Consider the following 24,169-nt stretch of genomic DNA (forward strand, 5'->3'; position numbering starts at 1 on the left):
AGGTGGAAGAGAAAATCTGATTAGAAAACGGAATGGTTCCTAGTCCTGCCACCCAGCGGCAGGGCGTAGATCACCTGACCTACTGTAGCGTGTGCCGCGAAATTTGAATTTCTGTCGGGAACGACGGAGTCTAAAGCTAAGTATATATCTGCCAGGTAAGTATGTACAAAACTTTATTGTATCATAACAATATCATATTTATCCATCATTTAGGTATCACTACTTACTGACCACAATTTTATATCTCCATATCCTTATATTAATAGTCCTAGAGAAACACAAACCTATTTACCAATACTTCATGCCAGGAATGAGTGATAATAGCTAAACATTGATTAGTTGGTGGAAGAATAAGCCTTGAATCATCCTTTTGTTAGTAAGCAGTCCTCACTATAGAGAACCCCAGGTTTACATGGTCAGTTTTCATTACCTGCCACAAGCATTACATGTTTGGTTATTCATGAATAATACCCATTATCTCTTCATATGCTACTTTGAGATAAAGCCTGTATAGTTCATTTACTGCTTTTTAGGTAAAGCTGGTACAGTGCTGGTTTCATGTTACCTGTGGATATACGGAAAGTTCATTGACTATCCGTAATATAAATTGAAATTATCTTATAAGAGAGAAAGAGAGGCTGGGTGTTTGTGTACAGCCATACTTAGCTAAAGCCTTTAATAGTGAAATAGAATATGAGTGTGATTATAAAAAGGTATCTGAAATAAATATAAACTTCTTTCCCACCGTTATCCCTACTTTAAGGGGTCGGTTGCCTGATGTGCCTTCTCCACTGCCTTCTATTAAAGGTATCATCCTCCACCAAACTTCTTCTCTCCATATCTTCCTTCACTTTATGTCACTATCTAATTATGTCCATCTCTCGATCTTCTTCCTCTTAACAGGTTTCTCCCAAGCCCTCTTCACTCCCTCCTTGTCATCCATCCTCAACACATGCCCATCTCAGTCATGACTCTCTTACGACCTCTGTCATCTTTACTAAGCCTGCCTGCCCTTCTTATTTTATCATTTTCCAATCTCTCAAGCAGCGATATTCCCAAGAATCCACCTCAGCATTTATCATCTCGGTGTTCTCAAGCTTTACTTCCTCGTTTTCTTCTTAGAGCTCTGTTTCCGCTCGATACATTACCACTGGTCTTATCATTGTGTTAAAGATCTTGACTTTTAGCTTGATTGGCCTTTTCTTATCACATACTACTCCAGCTACCTCTCTCCACTTCCCCCATGCAGCTTTTATCCTACTGTCAACTTCAGCCTCACATCCTCCCTCTCTCTTGGCTTAAAGTAGATTCTAAGTATTTAAACTTTTCTGCCTGTTTTATAATCGAGCCTCCTCTTTCTTGTGTTACTATTCTTTCTGTATCTTCCCTAATGCTCAGTAAACACCTCTGTTTTTATTCCACTTCAACCTTTAAGACCAGTCTCTAAAGACTCCTGCCACTTTCCAACCCTTCTCTGTTAAATTCAGAAAGGAAAATGTAGTTGCCTGACCCAGTGTCAGTGGCACCGGAGGTGCAGCATTAAATGAGCTGAATTGGTAGAAGCAGGCATCATGATGGCAGCAAAAATTCAAGCTTTGCATGGCCAGGTAGTGGGCAGGTTGGTTCCTTTGATGTGAATTGCCAAACAGCAGGCAGTGACCATTGCTAGAAGAATCAGCTCTTTTGCTCCAGCTCCAGAAGAAAATGCTTTGTAAGCCAACAGTAGCAGTGAAAGACCCCTTATGTTTAAAAAGCAGACGTATATGAAGCAACACATTATTTTCCTTAATAAATAAGACTTCCTCTCCAAAAAGCAGTTCCGTTAGTCCTCAGACAGAGGAACAAACATCACAAAGTTTATCAGGAGTACACTTCTTGACATGACATATGCCACAGAGCAAGTGAGGATCTTTCTCTATCAAGAACATTAGATCACAGAAAACTTTACTTGACAGTCCCGGACAAATCTTTTGGTATTTTAACACAATTATAACAATCAAATACATCACTGTAATAAGGAAAACTATGTTTGCATGTAGACTTAAGGAAACCCCACTGTATGCCAGTGACAAGCAACAGTATATAATTTATGATGTAGCAAAAGGGTACTTATTAGCATACAAAAACACAAGTGATAATCCTGGTGAAAATAAAAAAAGAATATCAAATTGTAGAAAACAGTTACTAAATGGTAAGGCATAAATGTTATCGATGAAAACAAGTAAATTCTGCCAAAAGAATCTTATAGTTTAGTTCTTTATCTGTCCCCTCTCTCCATGGTTTGTGGTCTACCAATATATTTTTGTCCTGCTACTTCCATTCCTTCCAAACACAAAGAAAATTTATAATAGCATTAAACAAAAAGCAAACTACAGAAGGGCTAAACCATAACAAACAGAGATGAATAACTTCAGTAAAAAATTATTACTGTTTACCTAACATTAGTTAGTGGGAAAAGAAAGATTTATTAATTAGTAGAATAAGATTCAAGAGAATAACCCTGGTTATGACACCTAGCACGATAGTATACTAGCAAAAATAATTTAGGAAAAAGAAAGGCTGGACTATAGACAGAAATAAAGTACGTATATTGATTTCCAACTTGACTGAGTATAGTGCCCATTCTGGCTGTTGTAACCTACTGAAACGCAAGAAAATAAAGTTAGTTTCCATTTACCAACAAGCCAAAGGTTTGCAAGGGATACTGTTACTCAGTTAGTTGATTTTCTAGTTTTTTCTTTGTTTTCAAAACTTCAAAGCTGTGTCTAGGGAGTTTGACCCTGAATTAAGGCTAATTAGGGTTGATGAGTTTGGTATGAAAGTTTTTGTTACTTTTTAACTGTGGAAAAACATTTTTACCAAGACCCTTGTTTTCAAGAAGATAAGGAGCTAAGTATAATAATTTTATAAATAAAATGAGTAAGAACAGTGAAATAACTGATAGGTGAAGAAAATACATGGTTCATATTGTTTTTATGAAAATCAACTCTGAGAAATACAGAAGAAAAAAATCCTTTATTTATGTAAGTGAAGTAATTCATGTTAACTGATAGTATTTTCTCATTTTCAGATTTTCAGGATTTTAATTGATATAGTTACGTCTGTTGTAGTAAGCAGTTCAGATTGTATAAAGGAATGTATACCATCCATCTTGATATTTGTTGGACAGTTTTCTGAAGCCCTAATTTCTCATTCTAACCGGAAGAACAAGCTTAATGAGCAAGAAATAAAGGTAGGTGAAAGGTTGTCTGATACTGTAAAACTTGCTTATAATCTTATTCAGTCTTCAGGGGTATCACATTTATGTACAAAAATATAATAAATTATAATTTTCCATACCAATTTTACAATAAAAAGCATGAAAACTTATAAATGTACTTCAAAAATAAAAAAAAAAGCTTTCTGTAGGGGTATTGTCTTCAAAAAATGCAGTAACTTTGTGATTGGGTACCGCATCTTGTTAAAGTAGTATACCAACTGTACATGCTGTAATTACCTTTGTATTATATTTATCCATGTACAAAAATAAACATTGTAATTTTTTATACAGATTTACACATAAAAGCATGAAACCTATAAATTACCTAAAATAATTAAACATTAACACTTACTGCAATGTTTCTTGAGGATTTCGCAAATATCGCATGTCTGAAAAATTTGAGTGTGCCAGTTAGTTAGATTCCAATGAAAAGTTTGCATGTCTGTGAATTCGCGCAACTTGAATCACATAAGATCTAGTTATTACTGTATGAGAAATCAGTCTGCTGTACTAAACTTTATATTTCACATAAGTAATTTATCAAGTAATTACATAGATAATGTTTTAACTCACGCTGCTGCTTAAATTTTGAAATTCATAGTAGCGCTTCTATTGTTTTATTTTAGGTGACTAGGCCTGCCCACTTTCAGGGAATAATAGGTACAACACAGTTGAAGAACTAAATTAATTTGTGCCTGTTAACCACTGAATTGGATGGTGTACACAGATTTTTCTGTGGAACCTATCCGTAAATTTGAGGATTTTTTCGTAGAGCAATATTCTGTATTTTCATATTACTTTTGTGACTAAATCATTTGTACTGTACATACATGTACCTTTTATGGTGAAGTAATGATTTACAGCAATACTAATTTTCAGTTAGTATTAACTTTTAAGTTTAATAAAATTAAATAATAGCATTAAATAATAAAATAACAATTCTTTCTCTTTCTCCCCTCCTTTCTCAAGAATGTGAGAGATGGATAGATAGATAGAAAGGGAGAGTGGTTGATGGAAAGATATACATAATATATACTGTATTCTTGACATTTTTAATTGTTTAACCGAGTAAGCGCTCTCTCTCTCTCTCTCTCTCTCTCTCTCTCTCTCTCTCTCTCTCTCTCTCTCTCTCTCTCTCTCTCTCTCTCTCTCTCTCTTATTGGCTGGAAGGGTTAGAAGTAGTAAATCACACAATAGGTTATATATATAGCTGCCAAATTAGCTTGCACTATTCCATCAACAATGACACATGCCCCAGTATCAGACTGGAAACCTCAGTTGAGCCTGTAATATATAAAGACTGGCAAACAGACTGGACATCAGTGCCAACTACAAACAAACTGAGAAGTATAAAAAAGAAGTGAAGTTAATTCATGGATGTCGTCATCTCAAAAAGAAAGAGCTAAAGAAGAAACTTATATTTTCAAAACTCAACATTAAGACATTCTTCCTGAAGGCAAAGATTTCGTATTTAACCCTCTTACGCCGATTTGGACGTATTAAATGTTGAGTCAAAATGTCTCCCGTATGCCGATTGGACGTACATATTATACGTAGACTCAAAAAAGTTTTTTTTTTAAATTCGCGGAAAAATACTTATAGGCCTACCAGCCGAAAACTTTTGAATCACGCGGCTCAGGGGATGCTGGGAGTTCACGGATTGAGGTGTTGTTTTGTTTAGAAGCGTGACCCAAGTGCGCATGCGCGAAATCCTTCCTTCTCGCTTCAGCCAGCATCACGACGACGTCATCCGACAGCGATCTTTTGGCGCAATCATGTTTGACTGAACTTGTGCGAGATTTTTGAACATTTGTGTTGCTACACGGTCGTTCAATAGAGATGTCCTCAACGTCGTATGGAACGTGAAAGGCGCGTTTTACCCGTCGGAAGGGATCGTGTAAGGCGAGTTTTGGACTTGGATGCTGGGAGATGCAGGTGTGGATGAAAGTGCTTTTAGAGTGTCTCATGTGCCTTTAGTAACCCCTAGGAAGCATCGGGCTGTCCTTAGGGGCATTTGTAGGAATTTGGGAGGGCTCCAACCAAGGGACATAGATGATATTTATCGGAGCTCGATCGAGAGTATGTCCGCAAGTCCTCATTTTGATGGCGGTTGTCATCTAGTGATGAGGACATAACTCCCGATGATAGTGATGACGAATATTTGCCCCCAATGTCCGTTCGAGCTAGAATTCAGTGTTTTTAGTGCGTATGAGGGGGAATCTGAGGAGGGCAGGATGAGGATATGCGGTCTAATTTTGTTGCGGATGACGATACAGAAAGCGAAGGCTTAAGTGAGGGAGATGGGCCAGTAGGGGTGGGGGGTTCGTGTGCGAATCGTGCCCGCGCTTGGGGCACGTAGGAAGGTCGGATAGTCGCGCCAGCCAAGGTGAAGGTCGGTCGTCCAAGAGCGACGATGGGTGTACGGAAGATCCCACACCACCTAACATGCACCCATTCACGGGCAAAATCCTGGGCTCACCGTACCTGTTCCCCTGACTCCTCTGGGGTTCGTTCAGCTGTTCCTTACGCGGGAATTGCTGGAGTACCTGGTAGCAGAGACGGCGGACTACGGCCAGGTACTGCCGTGATGAACTGCGCACGACATTATCGTATCGCTGGCGAGCTGCAACCTCACTGACATGGCTCATTTTGTGGGGGGCTCCACATTTTTTTGGATTGATGCCTGCTGCCAACGTCAGGCAATATTGGAGGCGTAATTTTTTCTTAGGTTACGCCCAATGTGCCTGTGTTATGCCCCGTGATACTTTCCTGGCGTTGGACAGGTATTTCAACACCTTCAACCGAAGGACCATACCCCCGGAATAACTCTGATCGCCTCATTTTAGTTCGCCCAGTGTTGGATTACATTCGTGAACGTTGTAAAACTCTCGTGGTTCCTGGAAAGAACCTTTCTTTGGATGAGGGGATGATGCCTTGCAAAGGACGTCTAGCATTAAAGTGTATAACCCCAAGAAGCCAAAGAAATATGGTGTGAAATTTTTTTTTCTTACCGAGGCCAACACTGGATACGTCGTGGACTTCTTAGTGTATTCCGGGGTCTTCTCAACGATGCGTGAAACTGTTTTCAGGCTTGTGGATCGTTTCCGTAACCAGGGATACCACCTGTTTATGGATAATTATTAGAACTCTGTATCCCTGGCCCAGGAACTGTATGAAGCAGGTGTTCACGTCAGTGGTACCCTTTGGTTGGTGCGTGGGCCCCGAATGTCCTCAAGAGGTTCGCTAGCCATCCGCAAAATCTGGCAAGAGGAGAGACAGAGTGGCGGCGGAAGGGAGCTGTCTTCGTCATCTGTTGGAAGGGTGTCCGACTCGCCCCCATGATTACGACGAGCCATGAACCTGTCCAAGAGGAGATCATACAGCAGAAGAAGACATGTCGACAGGGCTGAGTTGTGTATGAGCAGTTTCGTGTACAGCGCCCTACCGTCATTGGGCACTACAATAGGCACATAGGAGGAGTTGATCTCTTTGATCAACTCATCCAGTATTATTCCTTCGCCAGGAGAACCAGGAGGTGGACCCAGAAGCTCCTCAAATACATTCTGCAGTTGGCCCTCCAAAATGCCTACATACTCTTACTGTGGGTACTATGGTCCCGATCTCCGGAGGATGACCCACTTACAGTTCCTCGAGGCAGTTGGGGATGCCCTCATCAACTTTGATCCCGATCAGTGGCCTTCCATGTCTGCCCCCCCCTGCCCCGAGCTGTAGATCTGCCTGTAGAGGAAAGGGCAGACCTTAGGAGGGCCAACTTCGTTCATCCTGCTGCTGCCGCCCCTGCTGACGGCCCCGCCCGCACCCCTTCTCGTCGGGTAGTGGACCCTGTGTGTCGGCTGCTGCTAGGGGATCTTCACTGGAGCTCCTAGAAGGGCGCAGGCAGAAACGGTGCTGGGTGTGCCATATGAATGGCAGAAGGAGAGACACCCGGTTCTTCTGTCGCACCTGCAGAATAGCTCTATGCAGGTTCGGGAAGTGTGACCGCAAATACCACAGTGCGGTCTTTTATTGGAGTTGCGTCAGCAACGGACAGGGAGGGCGCACGGGACCGCGCCCTAGCCCATTGGCCGTAAGGGCACGTGTCTCCCTCCTCCACCTGTACCTCGTCATGTTGAGAGGAAAAAAATGCAAGACTCTTCAATGGAGGAGGGAGAAAACAAGAATAGAACGAAGAGTCAGGATTACGAGTGAGTATTCTGCATTTGTTTTATATTATTTTTTATTTATTATTTCAAGTTTTTGTATCTCTGTATCTATGCATGAATATGATATTTCATTGTATGCAAAAAGAAAAGTGTCATCTGCATTCCTTTTATTTATGTATTCGTACCAGAATCGGAAAATGTAATAAATAAATAAATATACATACATATATATATATATATATATATATATATATATTATATATATATATATTATATAAATATTAATAATTATATAAAATATATTAATTATATATATCTATATATATATATTATTATATTATATATCATATATATTATATATATATATAATATATATATATAATAATATATATATATTATATAGTATATATAATTATATATATATATGTATTATATTTTTTTTTTATGTTGGTGTTTTTGGGTAAGCAAAGTACATAACAGTCTAGTAATCTTCAGTCATTTATCTTCATTTTGAAACAAATTCGAAGTTTCTAGAACAATATCTCGATTTATGGTGAATTTTTGAAAAAAAACTTTTTCCTTCCCTCCTCGCACCGATTCGGGTCGCAAATCTCCGAAATGCATTGCATTGCATTTGCTCCTTTTCATATTAGGCTTTTTATAGAGTTTTATATATGACAATGTGCGCAAATTCATGAACAATACAAAAAAAATAATTGAAGGTTGTAGCTTTTCTCATTTTCGAAATATTTGCATACAAATTACGATAATTAGGAAAAAAAACTACGTACGGTCAATTTGACTCAACCGAAATGGTCGAAAAGCGTGATTATAAGCTAAAACTCTTACGGTCTAGTAATATTTAGTCATTTATCTTCATTTTGAAACAAATTTGAAGTCTCTAGAACAATATTTCGATTATGGTGAATTTTTGAAAAAAACTTTTTTCCTTCCCTCTGCGCGCCGATTCGCGGGCCGCAAATCTCCGAAATGCAGTATGTCGCATTATCCTAATATTTGCTCCTTTTCATATTAGGCTTTTTATAGAGTTTTATATATGAAAATGTGTGCAAATTCATGAAGAATACAAAAAAAAATAATTGAAGGTTGTAGCTTTTCTCATTTTTGAAATATTTGCATACAAATCACGATAATTAGGAAAAAAAAACTACGTATGGTCAACTTTGACTCAACCGAAATGGTGGCGAAAACGTAATTGTAAGCTAAAACTCTTACGGTCTAGTAATATTTAGTCATTTATCTTCATTTTGAAACAAATTTGAAGTCTCTAGAACAATATTTTGATTTATGGTGAATTTTTGAAAAAAACTTTTTCCTTCCCTCCGCGCGCCGATTCGCGGCCGCAAATCTCTGAAATGCGTACGTCGCATTATCCTAAAATTTGCTCCTTTTCATATTAGGCTTTTTATAGAGTTTTATATATGAAAATGTGCACAAATTCATGAAAAATACAACAAAAAATAATTAAAGGTTGTAACTTTTCTTATTATGAAATATTTGCATACAAATACGATAATTAGGAAAAAAAAACTATGTACTATAGTCACTTTGACTCAACCGAAATGGTCGAAAAACGTAATTGTAAGCTAAATCTCTTACGGTCTAGTAATATTAGTCATTTATCTTCATTTTGAAACAAATTTGAAGTCTCTAGAACAATATTTCGATTTATGGTGAATTTTTGAAAACAAAATTCTTCCTTCCTACCCTTTGCGCGCCGATTCGCGGCCGCAAATCTCCGAAATGCGTACGTCGCATTATCCTAATATTTGCTCCATTTCATATTAGGCGTTTTATATAGTTTAATATATGAAAATTTGCACAAATTCATGAACAATACAACAAAAAATAATTGAAGGTTGTAGCTTTTCTCATTTTCGAAATATTTGCATACAAATCACGATAATTAGGAAAAAAACTACGTATGGTCAACTTTGACTCAACCGAAATGGTCGAAAAACGTAATTGTAAGCTAAAACTCTTACGGTCTAGTAATATTTAGTCATTTATCTTCATTTTGAAACAAATTTGAAGTCTCTAGAACAATATTTTTGATTTATGGTGAATTTTGAAAAAAAAAAACTTCTTCCTTCCCTCCGCGACCGATTCGCAGCCGCAAAATCTCCTGAAATGCATAAGTCGCATTATCCTAATATTTGCTCCTTTTCATATTAGGCGTTTTATAGAGTTTCATATATGAAAATGTGCGCAAATTCATGAAGAATACAACAAAAAATATTTGAAGGTTGTAGCTTTTCTTATTTTTGAAATATTTTTCATAAAAAAATATAAAAATTTCGACATTTGGTCAACTTTAACTCGTCTGAAATGGTCAAAATCTGCAATTCTAATCTAAAACTCTTACAGTATCATAATATTCAATCATTTGTCTTTATTTTGAAACAAATTGGAAGTCTCTAGATCAATATTTAGATTTACGGTGAATTTTTGAAAAAAACATTTTTTTACGTCCGCGTGTTACGAATTCATGCATCATTTTGTGATAATATTGTTTCTGTGTTGCTTTTATCGTTTTACAATGTGTTATATATCAAAATGATCGCAATTTAGTGTACAATACAACAACAAAAAAGTATCAAAATGATCGCAATTTAGTGTACAATACAACGGAAAAAAAAAGTAACTCTTTAGCTTTAACCGTTTTTCGCACAGTGGGATTTGAATACAATTATGTATGAATTTATTTTTTTCGCTACCATATATCGCATTATTTACATATGATGATGATATTTTTTTTCATTTCTGAGATGGTTGCATACTAAACTTCAGGCAATGACAAAAAAAGGAGCCAAAAATTAACTCTTAATCTTGAAAACTAAGTGCGCTGTGATTTTTTGAAAAAAAAAAAAATAAAATTTCCGCTTCCGCGCTCACTCCAAACCAGCGCCAGCATACGGGAGAGGTTTTGATTTTTAGGGCTTCGGGGTAAGAGGGTGTTAATAGGACCATCAAATTCCTAAGTAAAACCCGTTTCCTAAACCTAATAGTTTTTTTTTTCAGGAATAATTCCTGAAAACCGTTGTTAGGCTCAGAGGTCTGGGTAAACTAATCCTTTATAATAATAATAACCACAGAAATTAAATGTAAATGTTCTCACTTAATCTGAATATTACATGTAAATTGCACTTTTGTGATAAGTAAATTTATTCTCTCTCCTTGCATTGTGTATTACTTTTTTTATTCCCAGTTTTGATAAAGTTAATGTCCCTCAATGATCTGTGATGCCTAAAAGTCTGTAAATGAATAAATATTGTGCATTACATATTTTCCCAAGGTTTTAACCAGTAGCCAATAATATATAAGAGAATCAGTATAAGTATGTGCTTAGTACTCTGGTGTAGATAGTAGTAAAATGAAAATCAGAGCTGGGAGAGAATACTTTACGCAGACAGGCTGATGATGTGGAACAAAGCCTTGCAGCCAGGACTGGTGCTGAAATTAAGTAGCCCACAGAATTATAAATGAGATACCCATAGGTGAAAGAAAAAGGAAAAATTTGTCAAAAGTAGGAGAGGATAAAAAAATAACACCAGAAAAGGAAGAAAGACAACAAGTGACTGAACGTTTTTGTGAAGTCATGAATATTATCTATGAAACTATAATTTATATATGTACCAGAACATTACAAAGACTGACTGTGATTATGAATGAACCTTGCAGTTTTGACATGGAATCAGTTATAAAGAACTTAGATGTAGAACAGCCATACCTAGCAGTCCTGACGATCAGGAATTGGATTGTGGTACCTTTAGAGGTATTACACTTTATGTCAGTTGTATAGAAAATATCCAGTACGTATTTATTCACAGTAGGCTGGAGAGAGAAATTGACATAATGATCAGAGTTGCCTTCATTGATTATAAGAAGGCATTTGATAGCATACATCTACCAGTTAATTATGCAAACCTAACTTGAATTATCTATAAACAAAGTTGATGTTAATGAAATCTTGTAAAGTGAATTGCAATTTATAGTGGTATGCCATAATGGAATGATATTTTTACATTTGTTTTATGCCTTTTTCTTAGATTTTACAGTGAAAGTAGTGGTCAGAGATGAAAGAGAAAGTTCAGATTGGAGAAGCTTAGAATATGAGATGATTCCATTATACTTTCAAAAATTCAAAAGATTTACAAAGCTTGCCTTGTAAATCTTTTGTAAATGAAGGTGTAGTATGCACAAATAGATGAAATATCATTAGCTGGAGAAAGGATTAATGAGGCTGCATCATTCAAATATTTCTGAGTAAATAGTCCATTAGTGTTTTCCTCAGGACATGGAATTTATTGAAAGACTAAGAAAGGCTTAAATCAAACCTTGGACAGGTCAAATCAGATAACAGAAAATGCATTTCTAAATTTTTTCTTTGTTGGTGGTTGTGTATGGAACCAAACTCCCACATGAATCTCAATTGTATTGAAACTAATGAGATTTGCCTTATATTTCAGCAATATTTGATGATAATCCATATCAGTAAATTCTGATTTTTGTGCGTATATATGACTGGATTTATATGTAGATTTATCTGTTTTAAAATAGAATTGAAAGTTGTTATTTTTGTTCCATTTTAACATTTATGTGTCCAAGTCTCTTAAACAGTATACCTATTTCAGATGCTTGTTCAGTCTAGTGCCTTGCTGGAAGTGTTTGCTGGATCACTGACATCTTTAAGGCCATTCTTTAAAAATGTTATGCATGTGGCTTTGGGTAGAATTATTGTATGTCTTCAGAGTACTTCAGTTTACCCAGATGTAAAGGTATGTTATTTTTTGTAGTATTTTACTATTTAGAAAAGGTAACTTTGTGTTTCTTTCACACTTTTCCTTTCAACAAAGTTTAAAAAGTTTTTCCAGGTGCAAGATAAGGTGTTCACAGTTGCATCTGTTTCATAACTGTTGTTCATCACAGAAGAATTCCAAATACTGTTAATTCTTTTATTAAGGTTAAAAAGAGATCTACATTGTTGGAGAGAGAGTGCATTCAAAATGCAGATGCCTCCCCTATTTTACCTTCAACAGACTTTCAAACATACTGCTTCCAAAGGCTGGGGAATTGAACACAGTGACGTTAATAGTATTTGTAAGATGGTCTGCAGACAACAACTCTACACATAGAACAATCAGGAGACATATGGAAGACTGTTTTCTGTACTTTCCCTGTATTACCATTTCAGAAATCCCATAAGAGGTTGCATCTGTGCACAGCAAATTTTCCAGAGTTGCAGAAGGCACCCAGTAAGATTTTAATGAATTATACACAACAGTTGTCAGCCTTGCTCAGGGGCACTAATCTTAGATGGATGGCTTCTCCAATGTAGCCCTTGTATGCTTCTGTGGCATCTCATCATCCTTTGATGTTTTATCATCTGATGCCCTTCACTTTGATTCCCCTTTCATCATAAATATGAAATAAACTGATCCTCTCCTCGTCTACTTGGGGAAGACCCATGTTAGACCTCTTTTCAACAGACAGCTAGAGGTCTACTGTTTGGTGGTCCCAGCTTCATTTGCACAAGTGGAGGATGCCCTCAAGCATACTAGGGACAACCTGGAGTTTACTCCTCCCCTCCATTCTGCCTGATCCGTCATGTCGTGAACCAGAGTAATGGATTCCAAGAATCTCAGGATGACTGTAGTAGCTTTTTTGTGGCCTCAAGCTGAGTGGGTTCCTAGATCTTCTGTCTCTTCTCTCAGCCATGCCGAGAGAGTTTTCCCCATAGCATAACCTTCTCTGCCATCCTCTTGTGGGAGAGGTGCCACCAATTGGTAGGGCCCTTATCTCTTCTTGTCTGGAGGCTGTCCAGTCAGTATCTTTTATGAGCGAGAGATATTTCTCACAGAGCAGCGACTAGGGTGTCCAGCTACCTCAGGTGATTTTCTTCAGCTGTGTACAAGGGATAATGGGTCATCTGCTCTGATTGGTGACAGGGAATTGACTTTGAAAACTTTTTCTTTCTGGCCTTGGCTTCCTCAAAAAGAGTTGGAGAACTCTATGGTAGGAATTTATGATGTAAACACACCAGGGGTTGGGGTCAAGTAGCTTTCAAATGTCCCAGAATTCGTGCTTAGACCCAAAATTCCCATCAGTTCACGATGACAGAGTTTTGCCTCATTTCATTATCCATTTCTTCCCTTAAGGAATTTGTAATAATGACCCTCGAGAGTTACTGCTTTGCCCCGTCATTGCACTATGTTGTTATCTAAAAAGAACTCGTCACCTAAGACCTAAGTGTTGTAGACTTTTTGTTAGCACAAGTCAGGCCAAGAAAGAGGTGTCCAAGAATACCATTTCGTTTAGCTGTGAGGTGACTAGGCAAACCTTACTCCTCGTCAAATTCTGTCACCAACACTGCATTGCATGCAGAAGACTTAGACATCAGAGGTAGTAAATTCCTGTCTGGCAATATAAGAACTTGTCTGTCCATAGGATTGTGAATACTGATTCCTGGCTTCATCAGACCACTTTCTCTTCCTTCTACCTGAAGAGTATGGCCCACAGTCCCTTGGATACTTTTCCTTGGGTCCGGTGGTGTGCTCAGCAGTTGTGTAGCTCATCTAGTGCCCCTGGCTCGGACAGCTCATATCTTGCCTAAGATGATAGTGTGGAAGAAAAGAATGAGATGAGGTGACTGGTCTATTTTCTTTGCTTTTTCATTTCTTCAATACCTATGGAGCAGTTTGAAGAATACACATCATACTCTGAAACTGGGTTGATGCAGGTAAGCATTGCAGTCATATTGTTACAGCACCTTTTACATTCCATACAATATACAAATCTGCTTCTCAGAAGCTTCACCTCTCTCCAGCAAGGGGAGTGAGGAGTGGTGGCAAGCCAATTTTTGTTGCTTGCAACATGGTTTTGTTGCTTGAACGATATAGTTCTCATTGACTTCCATATATGCAAATTAATCTGGACATGTTACATTGTATTTAAACCCTGTGGAGTGGGTGTTAGATATCCATATATCTAACATCTCAGAGGCTTAGATCTTCTTCCTTAGAACCTCCTCATTTCTAAGAAGAATGATCAGGTGTGCAGACCTCCAGTTGATCAGGATTCTCACACCTCTCTCCAAGTGTGAGTCTATCTAATGTTTAAAGACCAAAGGTTTGTTCTGCGTATGAACAAATGAGGAATTTTAAATTAATTTGTATTATTCATAGCTAACAAACTGAGGTCCTAACATTGACTGTCCACCTCTACCCCCCCTCTTATGTCTGTGTTATCCTAGGTTGGAAGAAAGACTAAATACGTATCAGATGCCAAAGATTCCTTGCATATACAATTTTTTTATTTTTTATTGTTTTTAACCAGTTTATCCAGAAACTAGTGCCAGAAGACCTTACCCTAATGGAAAAGTAAAATCCACAACTAGCATGAGTTTGATTTTATTATTTAAAATCAAATGCAAATAGTGACTATACAGAAACTTTTCTTTACTTGTTTACAAATAGGTTGTTTTGTACATGAACTTCCCTGCCAGATATATACTTAGCTATAGTCTCCGACGTTCCCGACAGAATTTCAAATCTCGCGGCACACGCGACAGGTAGGTCAGGTGGTCTACCTTACCCGCCGCTGGGTGGCGGGTGTATGAACCAATCTACCTCTCCAGCCAGATTTTCTCTGTCGCTTGAAATGATAACAACTGTTGTCGTTTCCTTCCGATAGATTCTTCGATTCTCGCTTGCCTTGAGATTGATTTGGACTCTTTTGGTGACGTATTCGCTCTATTTTGGCTTGCATACGCTTATTGTGGATTGTTATTGACTTTGCGCTGATTTTCTTTTAGAATGTCTGATTTTGATTCTGTTCCCAAACTCCGGTTTTGTTTAGAGTATGTTTGACTGATGGATGTAAGGTGAGGTTACCGAAAGCTGCGGTTGACCCTCACTCTATCTGTGTTAAATGTAGGGGGAATGAATGTTCGTTTAGTAACCCGTGTCAAGAATGTGAGGTTTTGAACGAAGATGAATATAAGGCTCTTTCTTCTTATATTAGGAAGCTTGAAAGAGAATAGGGTGCGTAAGCTTCTTCCAGGAGTTCGAGCAGGTTGAGAGTGAGTGAGAACGAAACTAACATTAATGTAGTTTTAGAACCTTCCTCCCAGGTCTCAGCCCCTGCTCCCCGCGCCGAAGCCGTAGATTCGTCTTCGGAGGCGGCGGCCTCAAAGGCTTCCTTGCGTTCTAAGGAAGACAAGACTCTTCGAACTGATCAAGGTAAGAGTGTCAGTGATGATTCACTAAGTGCAGTGTCCCCAGTGATGTGGAGGGTGCGTCTGACCGGCTCCTTAGTGCCTCCAGGCTAGACCTCTTCCAGCTCCCAGTTCCAGTGGAGAAAAAAAAAAAAAAGTCGAGAGGTCGAAAGCCGCAGGAGGGCTAGGGAGAGCCCCCAACCGGTTCAGCGGTCCCCTCGCGGCAGATCCTGAAGTTTCGCTCCCAGGCTGCCTTGGATCGTAAGAAGAAGGAGATACTTCGCCAGTGTTTTTCGTCTTCTTCTCCTTCGCCGAAACGTGGTTGGAACTCTAACGGATGGCTTCACGCCCGTTGAAGAGGGCTTTCGGAGGCTCACTTCAGTACTTTATGCGTCCAGCCCAGAAGACTTTTCTGAAGTAGCTTCCTTGCTAGCAAGAAGCCTAGGAGATCCTGTGATCGCCCGCTCCTCGCTCTGAGCTTGCTTCGGAAGAAGATCCTGTTGACTCACCGACTCGAGTGCTGGCGGGCCTGCAAGCTCAGATCTCGGCCTTGGCAGACTCCTTAGCATCGAGATCCCGTAGAAGGAAGGATGTTTTTCTCCCTATTAAGAGATCGAGGGGCGCTTTTCGTCGAAGGATCGCTCTCCGCTCGTAATCGGCGATCTCCTTCTTTTGAGGATGCTTCAACACATCGTAGGATATCACGAGAGTGGCACCACTCCCATGGTTCTCTCTCTGAGGTGTCGAGGCGCCAATCGTCGGATAGGCGCTCAATGGATTACGAAGATAATTTCCCCAGATCGGATCCCTGCCTCCAGTAGACGCTCCGCCCCGTCTGTTTCTCCTTCCTCTAGAGTTTGTTCAAGAGGAGAGAGTCGCTCAGGTCAAGGAAGGCTTTTTATTTCGTCGTCTCCGTCTCGTCGTTCCTCTCCTCGTCTTCTCAGAGAACCTAGGGAATGCCCTTCTGAGAGTAGGCGCGCTTCTCCTTCCGACTACTGTTATTGTACTTCAGAACCCGTGACTAGCAGGCTGCTCTTCACATGGAGTTCGCTCCCTCGCCTGTAAGACATCAAGAGTCTAGTAGGAGCCCTGCGCCTGGTAGGCGTCCTTCATTTAGTAGCTGTTCTCCTGGAGAAAGGCGCCTTGAACCTTGTTTGCTTCGTTCTCCTAGTAGGCGCTCTCTTTCTTCGAGGCTCCCTACTCCTGACCGGTCTCCTCTTGCTAGAAGTCAAGAACGCCTCAAGCGCCCTTCCTTTGTTAGCGCTCGAGCCTTACAGACGTTCTTCCCTTCTAGCACAGTCTGCAAGGAAGCCTCGTCCTTCCTTCCCTGACTAAGACGAAGAAAAGCGAAGTCGACCTCTCAGGAACCCTTTCGAGGGGCTTTCTACCTCTAGATCCTCTTCGTTCAGAGGTCGTAAACCAAATAGAAGAGGGAGGACTTTTGCGAAGTCAGTCAAACCTCCCAAGTAAGACTCAAGTTCCTTCAGACAACTGTAGGCGCCAGGCGTTTTACAGTTTGCAGAAGTCTGGGCCCAGAAAGGCGCAGATGCCTGTGGACCCTTTCAATATTGAGGAAGGGCTACCTCATCCCGTTCTCTTCGAGGCCATCCCTTGACGACTACCCCGAGGGAGTTGACGGCCAGATACAGGGACCCCATCATGAATCAGGCCCCCTCCAACTAGCAGTAGATCAGATGCTGGAAAAGGAGGGCGATCGAACTAGTGGCAGATCATCATTCGGCAGGCTTTTACAACCGCCATTTCCTAGTTCCGAAATCCTCAGGGGGATGGAGACGGTGTTGGACGTAAGCGCCCTGAACTTCTTCGTCGAAAAGAAGAAGTTCATGATGGAGACCACTGCTTCGGTGTTAGCAGCACTCCGTTCAGGGTACTGGATGGTGTCCTTGGACTTACAGGACTCTTACTTCCACGTACCAATCCATCCTTCCTCGAGGAAGTTTCTCAGATTCATGATGGGGGGGAGAATTTTCCAATTCAGGGCCCTGTGCTTTGGCCTCTCCGATGGCCCCCAAGTTTTTACGGCCATCATGAGAAATGTAGCACAATGGCTTCATCTAGAAGGGTGAGGGTATCGCTCTACCTCGACGATTGGCTTATAAGGGCCAATTCCAGAGATCGTTGTCTGAAGGACTTGAAGAAAACCCTGGATTTGACATATTCCTTAGGACTCCTGGTCAATCTACAGAAGTCAAGTTTGATTCCCGCTCAAGAGTGTGTTTATCTGGGGATCCAGATGAACTCTCTGAGTTTTCGGGCTTTTCCATCACAGGAGAGGATAGCCCGGGGACTCGAGAAAGTAACAACCTTCTACAACCTTCTTAGGGAAAGAGTATGCACAGTGAGGAGTGGATGAGTCTGCTGGGGATGCTCTCCTCACTGGAGCAATTTGTTTCCCTAGGAAGGTTGCACCTGAGACCGCTCCAATTCTTTCTTCATCGGAATTGGAGTCGTCCTTCTCAGGATTTGACGTTCTCCATGTCCATTTCTCATCAAATCAAGAAGGATTTAACATGGTGGGCGAATCCCAACAAGTTCTCGCAGGGACTGTCTCTTCAATCCCAGAACCCCAACCTGGTGTTGTTCTCCGATGCGTCGGAAACAGGTTGGGGGGCGACTCTGGGAACCAAGGAGGTGTCAGGAACCTGGATGAGGGACCAGTTTTCCTGGCACATCAACAGGAAGGAACTAATAGCTGTGCTTGCTCTGAAAGAGTTAGAGTCCGATGTGACAGGAGCATTGTGCAGATAAACTCAGACAACACCACGGCTCTGGCATACATCAGGAAACGGGGACGCATTCCTTCTCTCATGACGAAACAGCAAGAGATCTTCTTCTGTGGGCAGAAGAAAGGGGGATCAAACTTCTACACCAGATTCGTACAGGGAGAGAGGAATGTAGGGCAGATCTCCTCAGCAGGAAAGATCAGGTCCTTCCCACAGAGTGGACTCTGCACCAAGATGTTTGCCAGAGCCTTTGAAGTTGTGGTGCAGGCCTCACTTAGACCTGTTTGCAACTTCAAAGAACAAAAAGACTGGATCTTTATTGCTCGACCCATCTCGGATCCAGGGGCAATAGGGATAGACCGCTCTCCTACTCGATTGGAAGGACTCGACGTTATATGCGTTTCCCCCTTCAAGATTCTGGGGTTGAACTTTAAAAAAGTTCGCAGAGTCAGATTCCACGAGGATGACATTGATAGCTCCCTTTTGGCCAGCACAAGAATGGTTCACAGAGGTGCTGGAATGGCTGGTGGATCTTCCAAGATCGCTTCCTCTAAGGAGCGATCTACTCAGACAGCCCCACTTCGACAGGTACCAAAAAACAAAACCTCCCGCTCTCAGTCTGACTGGCTTCAGACTGTCCAGAAACTGGTCAGAACGAAAGGCTTTTCGTCATCAGCTGCTAAGGCAATCGCTAGAGCTAGGAGGTCTTCCACCTTACGAGTGTACCAGTCGAAGTGGGATTGTCTTCAGAAGATGGTGCAAGAGAAATAACGTTTCCTCTTCCAGTACCTCTGTGAACCAGATTGCAGACTTCTTTTTATTCCTAAGACAAGAATGTGGTCTAGTCGTTTCAACGATTAAAGGTTATCGCAGCATGTTGGCGAATGTCTTTAGACACAGAGGCCTCAATTTATGGCGAGGATAAGGACCTGCATGACCTTATTAGGTCTTTTGATACAGTGAAAATACAGTCTTCTAAGACGCCTAGCTGGAATTTTGGATGTGGTCCTTCAATTCCTTGGGTCCTCTAGATTTGAACCCTCTAATTCAGCCTCATTCAGAGACCTTACTAGGAAGACTCTGTTTTGATGGCTCTAGCTTCCGCCAAAAGGGTGAGTGAGCTTCAGGCGATTGATGGTAATGTGGGTTTAAGGAGGACTCTCTCATTTGCTCTTTCCTTCCTGGGTTTCTTGCGAAGAATGAAAACCCATCAAATCCATGGCCCAAGAACTTCGAGATTCGTGGGTTTATCTTCTTTGGTAGGAGAAGAACCCGAGAGAACCTCTTTGCCCACTGATAATGGTAAAATACTACCTTAGAAGAAAAGAGCAACTGAAAGCCAATCGAGAGGTCCTGTGGTGTTCAGTAAAAGACCCTAACTACTCGTCCCTTGTCGAAGAACGCATTGTCCTTCTTCTTAAGAAGTCTCATCAAAGAAGCACACGGATCTTGCAGGGAAGAACATCTTAGGCTTCTTAAAGTGAAAGCCCACGAAGTAAGAGCCATAGCAACTTCTCTTGCTTTCAACAAGAATATGTCCGTCGGAACCTGATGGAGACAACTTTCTGGAGATGTCAGTCAGTTTTCGCGAACCACTACTAGGTGATGTGAGAATCACTTACGAAAAATGCTGTGCCTTGGGCCCATACGTATCGTGGATTCGGTGCTGGGCAGGGAGCTGGAACTCATCCTTTTTAGTAGTATATATTTTTTACCTTATGTCTTGTGTTTGTTTTTGGGTGTTGCCTTAGAGAGGATGCAGAAGGCATCTCTTTAGGGTCATAATACTAACCTTTTAGTTGTCTGGTTAGGTGGTCTGTGAGTGTGGCTCCTTGCAATGGTAGTGGTTAGGACCTGTTAAACTAACGGCGAGTTACCTTTAAACAGGATCCGACTTGGATTCTACCACACAAAGGGATCAGATATCCCAGTGGTAGATCCAAGAGTCTTTCAGCATCAGGTCACGTCCTAGCTGTAGCTCTCCAGGCAATGCAGACTCAGAGACAGTATCAATGAAGTCTTCTGCCTGAACAGGTAAGAACCAAGGTTATTTTTTATATCTTACAACATCAGTTGTTTCCTATCTCTCTTATACTTAGCTGTCTCTTACCCTCCACCAAGGGTGCCAGTCAGCTAAGTAGTATATACTGGCAGGGAAGTTCATGTACAAAAATGATATTGTTAAACTACAATAAAGTTTTGTACATACTTACCTGGCAGATATATACGTCTAATGGCCCACCCAGCCTCCCCTCAGGAGACAGGTGGAAGAGAAAATCTGGCTGGAGAGATAGATTGGTTCATACACCCGCCACCCAGCGGCGGGTAAGGTAGACCACCTGACCTACCTGTCGCGTGTGCCGCGAGATTTGAAATTCTGTCGGGAACGTCGGAGACTATAGCTAAGATATATCTGCCAGGTAAGTATGTACAAAACTTTATTGTAGTTTAACAATATCATTTTGAAGATGGGTAGTTGGCTCTTCATGTTATCCCCTCATTCTCTAATGTCAAAAAAAGTTTTTGTAGTGTCACTATTTGTAATTATAGTCAGATTGACAAGGAGGACCATGCATGGTCATCGAAATCTTTTCTGCTTCATATTTTAAATAAAGTCCAAGCAGACATACTATACTATTGTGGATTTACTTTCCATTATATTGACTCTCGTGATTATGAGTTTTCTTTTAGGACTCGTCCTAATGTTAAGACCTAAGGCTTGTTAGCTATGAAAAATACAAATTAATAAAAAATTTGTCATTTCAACTCAAATTCATTAGCTTGGAAGATTCCTGTTCACTAAGGATTTTCTATAAGGTAGACTCCTCTCCATATATAAAAGCTTGACTTAAGTTCAGAGATTGAGCAAGGCTGTAGCAAAGTTTTGAAAAATAGTGAAATAAACCAGTAAAGTTAAAATTGCTAAAAATAACACCAGTTGACATGAGCCAAAACGCAAACCATTATTACAACTAGAACTACATTAAAAAACAGGCACTATATATAAGCTAGGAAGATTTATGAAGAAAAACGGGCAGTGTTCTTTCTTGTTTATAGTTTATCATTACAGTCCTTTATTTCTTATTTGTTCTTCAATTTTAAAGTGTGTACATATATGCTATGTTTATACCTTAGATCCTAGCTTGATATGTAAGTTAAAACCTTACATTAACTATCACTTTGTTAATGTGGGTAATCATAGCCCATGTTTTTGATGCATGTCCCCTAAATGTCATAATTAGCAGTGTATGTTAATTTAACATTTTATTTTTTAACAAACTTTCATGTGCAAAATGTAACCAGTTCTGATGCTTAATGCCATTTAATCTGACCGTGTAGTACTGAGAATCTGAACTTTACAGTAAACAATCCAAATTTTATTTTTTAGTTTTTTCCAAATTAACAGGTTGAGTAGCTACTACATGAATCTATCCAGTAATTTAAGATGAGAAAGTGTACAGTATAGTTTGGCCAGCCATTGATTTATATTTTGGGTGTAGTTTTTATGTATCAGTTTGCGATAGATTTTTACATGTCAATACAGTGAAATCAGATATTTTCATTGGAAAAATCAAATAATTAGAACAAGTCATTTCATAGTGCAGTGCATTCACAGAAACATCCCTTTCTTTTTAAATTTTGTTCCATATTTGATCGAACTGTAATAATTGACTTTTGTAAGGCCCTTTTCCCACCTTCAGGTATACTGCACTGTTTCGTTACTGTAATATTATGCAGGGTGTAACATGAGTTTATGCAAATATTTTGGGAAAAAAAGAAAAAGTAATTTTGAGCAGAAGTCATTCTATAAACATGTGTATTTTAAGGCTTCAATTGTCGGTGAAGGAAATTTTAAAATAACTGTCATCATGAAGGCTGCTTTTATGCGATGGAGTCGGTAGTTGGCAGGTCCACAGTAGCCTTGGATGTGCGGAGGAAGGGGGTTAAAGTGAATGAGGAAAATTAATTGATAGTCATTAATTATGATTCTTTTTCTTGCAATTATTCTAATATAAACGATTAGCTAACAGTGGCAACATATGGCTTTACATATCAAGTAAGTAGTATAAACGTTGCTGAGCAACATTCATTTGTGAACGATGAGTTATTGTGCAGTCGGTCCTGCCACCTCTTCTCAGAATTCTAGAACCAGCAATCATGACTAGGTCTACGTCTATGACTGGCTCTGATAAATACTTTAGATGATCTAGAGGGAGAAATTTTTAAAAATACATTTGAAATCTTGGATAGATGCAATGAATAAGCAAGTCTACCTTTGATGGAGCAAAGATTTAGTTAGGTTTAATTTTCTTTTTCCTTATCGGTATCCAATGAATAGCACTGATGGGGAGGGAAAAGGATTAAAGTGATGCATATGCATTTTTTTTAAAACATAAATAATACATTTGGTTGGGAGGTACTTTATTCACGTCAGCCTAATCGCTTCATCCTCTTCCTAAACAGCACCCCCTTCCCTCACATCCCTGGCCACTGCGACCTCCATCATGTGAAAGCAGCACTAATGACGGTTATTTTAAAATTCCCCTCACTGACAAATGAAACTTTAAATTTCCATATGTTTATGGAACATTTTCTGCACAAAATTACTTTTTCATTTCATTCCCCCAAAATATTTGCATAAGCTTTTTGTTATCCCTCTGTATATAAAGCCTTTTAGTTTTATAATAGAGAAAACGCTGGTTTAGGAATCTAAAAAAACAAAAAAATATGCACATGCTTTGAAGGTTTCGGACACTTTTGTTTAACATTATTGTTGCTGCCCTAATGTTTGTTATACATGGATGTTTAATGTGCAATTATATGTTACTAATAGGTATAGAAAACACATACCCATATGAGATGCAAGGAAGGATTGATTGTTGTGGTATAAGTGTGGATAATGCAATTGTTAAGTCAAGCTAATTATTACCTGTTAACTATACTATTCAGAAAAATCTAGGTCTCGCTAAAATACATTTAGTGAGCATTGTTTATTATTTATATACCATGCATGTAAACAATTATGGAAGTTACACAATAGTATCTAACCAGCCCGAGAAGAGCCGTTGTTAGGTTCAGAGGTCTGGATAAACTAATCCTTTATAATAATAATAACATACGTGCGTATCTGCTATTGCATTTCCTCTATGGTGTGTTTTTTTTATAACCGTGAAAGGGGTTAAGGTGTTTTTTAAGAGGCTCTGAAGGGTTTTTCTGACTTACTTAAATTTCGAACTTATACAAGGAGTTCAGGAACCTAATCCCTCTGTGTAGAGGAGTAACTATGTAGAAATGTGTTCACTTCAGTGTCATAAATACCCAGGAGTTACTGCAAATATGTATAGCTGGAATACTATCATTAGTTTTTTTAATGCTAAGAATTATTGGCAACACAAAGGTTTTCAGGTTGACGATTTACTAAATGTTTTATTATTTTGACAAAGAAGTTTCTGTACTTTTGCTATTAATATTATAGCTAATATGTGTTATTTACCAAGTTTTCATTTTACAGGTTATACTTGAGAATATTATCTACCATTTACTGGATATATGCAGTCGTCACAGTTTTAACCATCTCAGTGTGACCCTTCCCTCCACAAGTGCAACATTGCTCAAGCATCTCTACAAGAATTATGAGAACTTTTATAGATATCACTCCCATGTAAGAAAGGGAAAACTTTAACTTATATATACCATGTACTCAATTGGATTTTATGTACCATGCAGATATTTTATCATCATTCTTGATAATCATACTCAAATTTTA

General features: G+C 39.4%; 1 protein-coding gene across 1 annotated transcript in view; it reads left to right on the forward strand.

The window, feature by feature from the left end:
• LOC135216817 (uncharacterized) overlaps positions 1–24,169 on the forward strand; it is a 47,026-nt gene extending 22,857 nt beyond the window's left edge. The window contains exons 3-5 of the mRNA XM_064252315.1: positions 3,071–3,232; positions 12,078–12,221; positions 23,915–24,169. Coding sequence (XP_064108385.1) covers positions 3,071–3,232; positions 12,078–12,221; positions 23,915–24,085 — 477 coding nt within the window. The 3' untranslated portion in view covers positions 24,086–24,169. The remainder of the gene's footprint in view (positions 1–3,070; positions 3,233–12,077; positions 12,222–23,914) is intronic.

Source organism: Macrobrachium nipponense, chromosome 6 (assembly GCF_015104395.2).
Source record: "Macrobrachium nipponense isolate FS-2020 chromosome 6, ASM1510439v2, whole genome shotgun sequence".
In the NCBI taxonomy this organism is placed as follows: Eukaryota; Metazoa; Arthropoda; class Malacostraca; order Decapoda; family Palaemonidae; genus Macrobrachium; species Macrobrachium nipponense.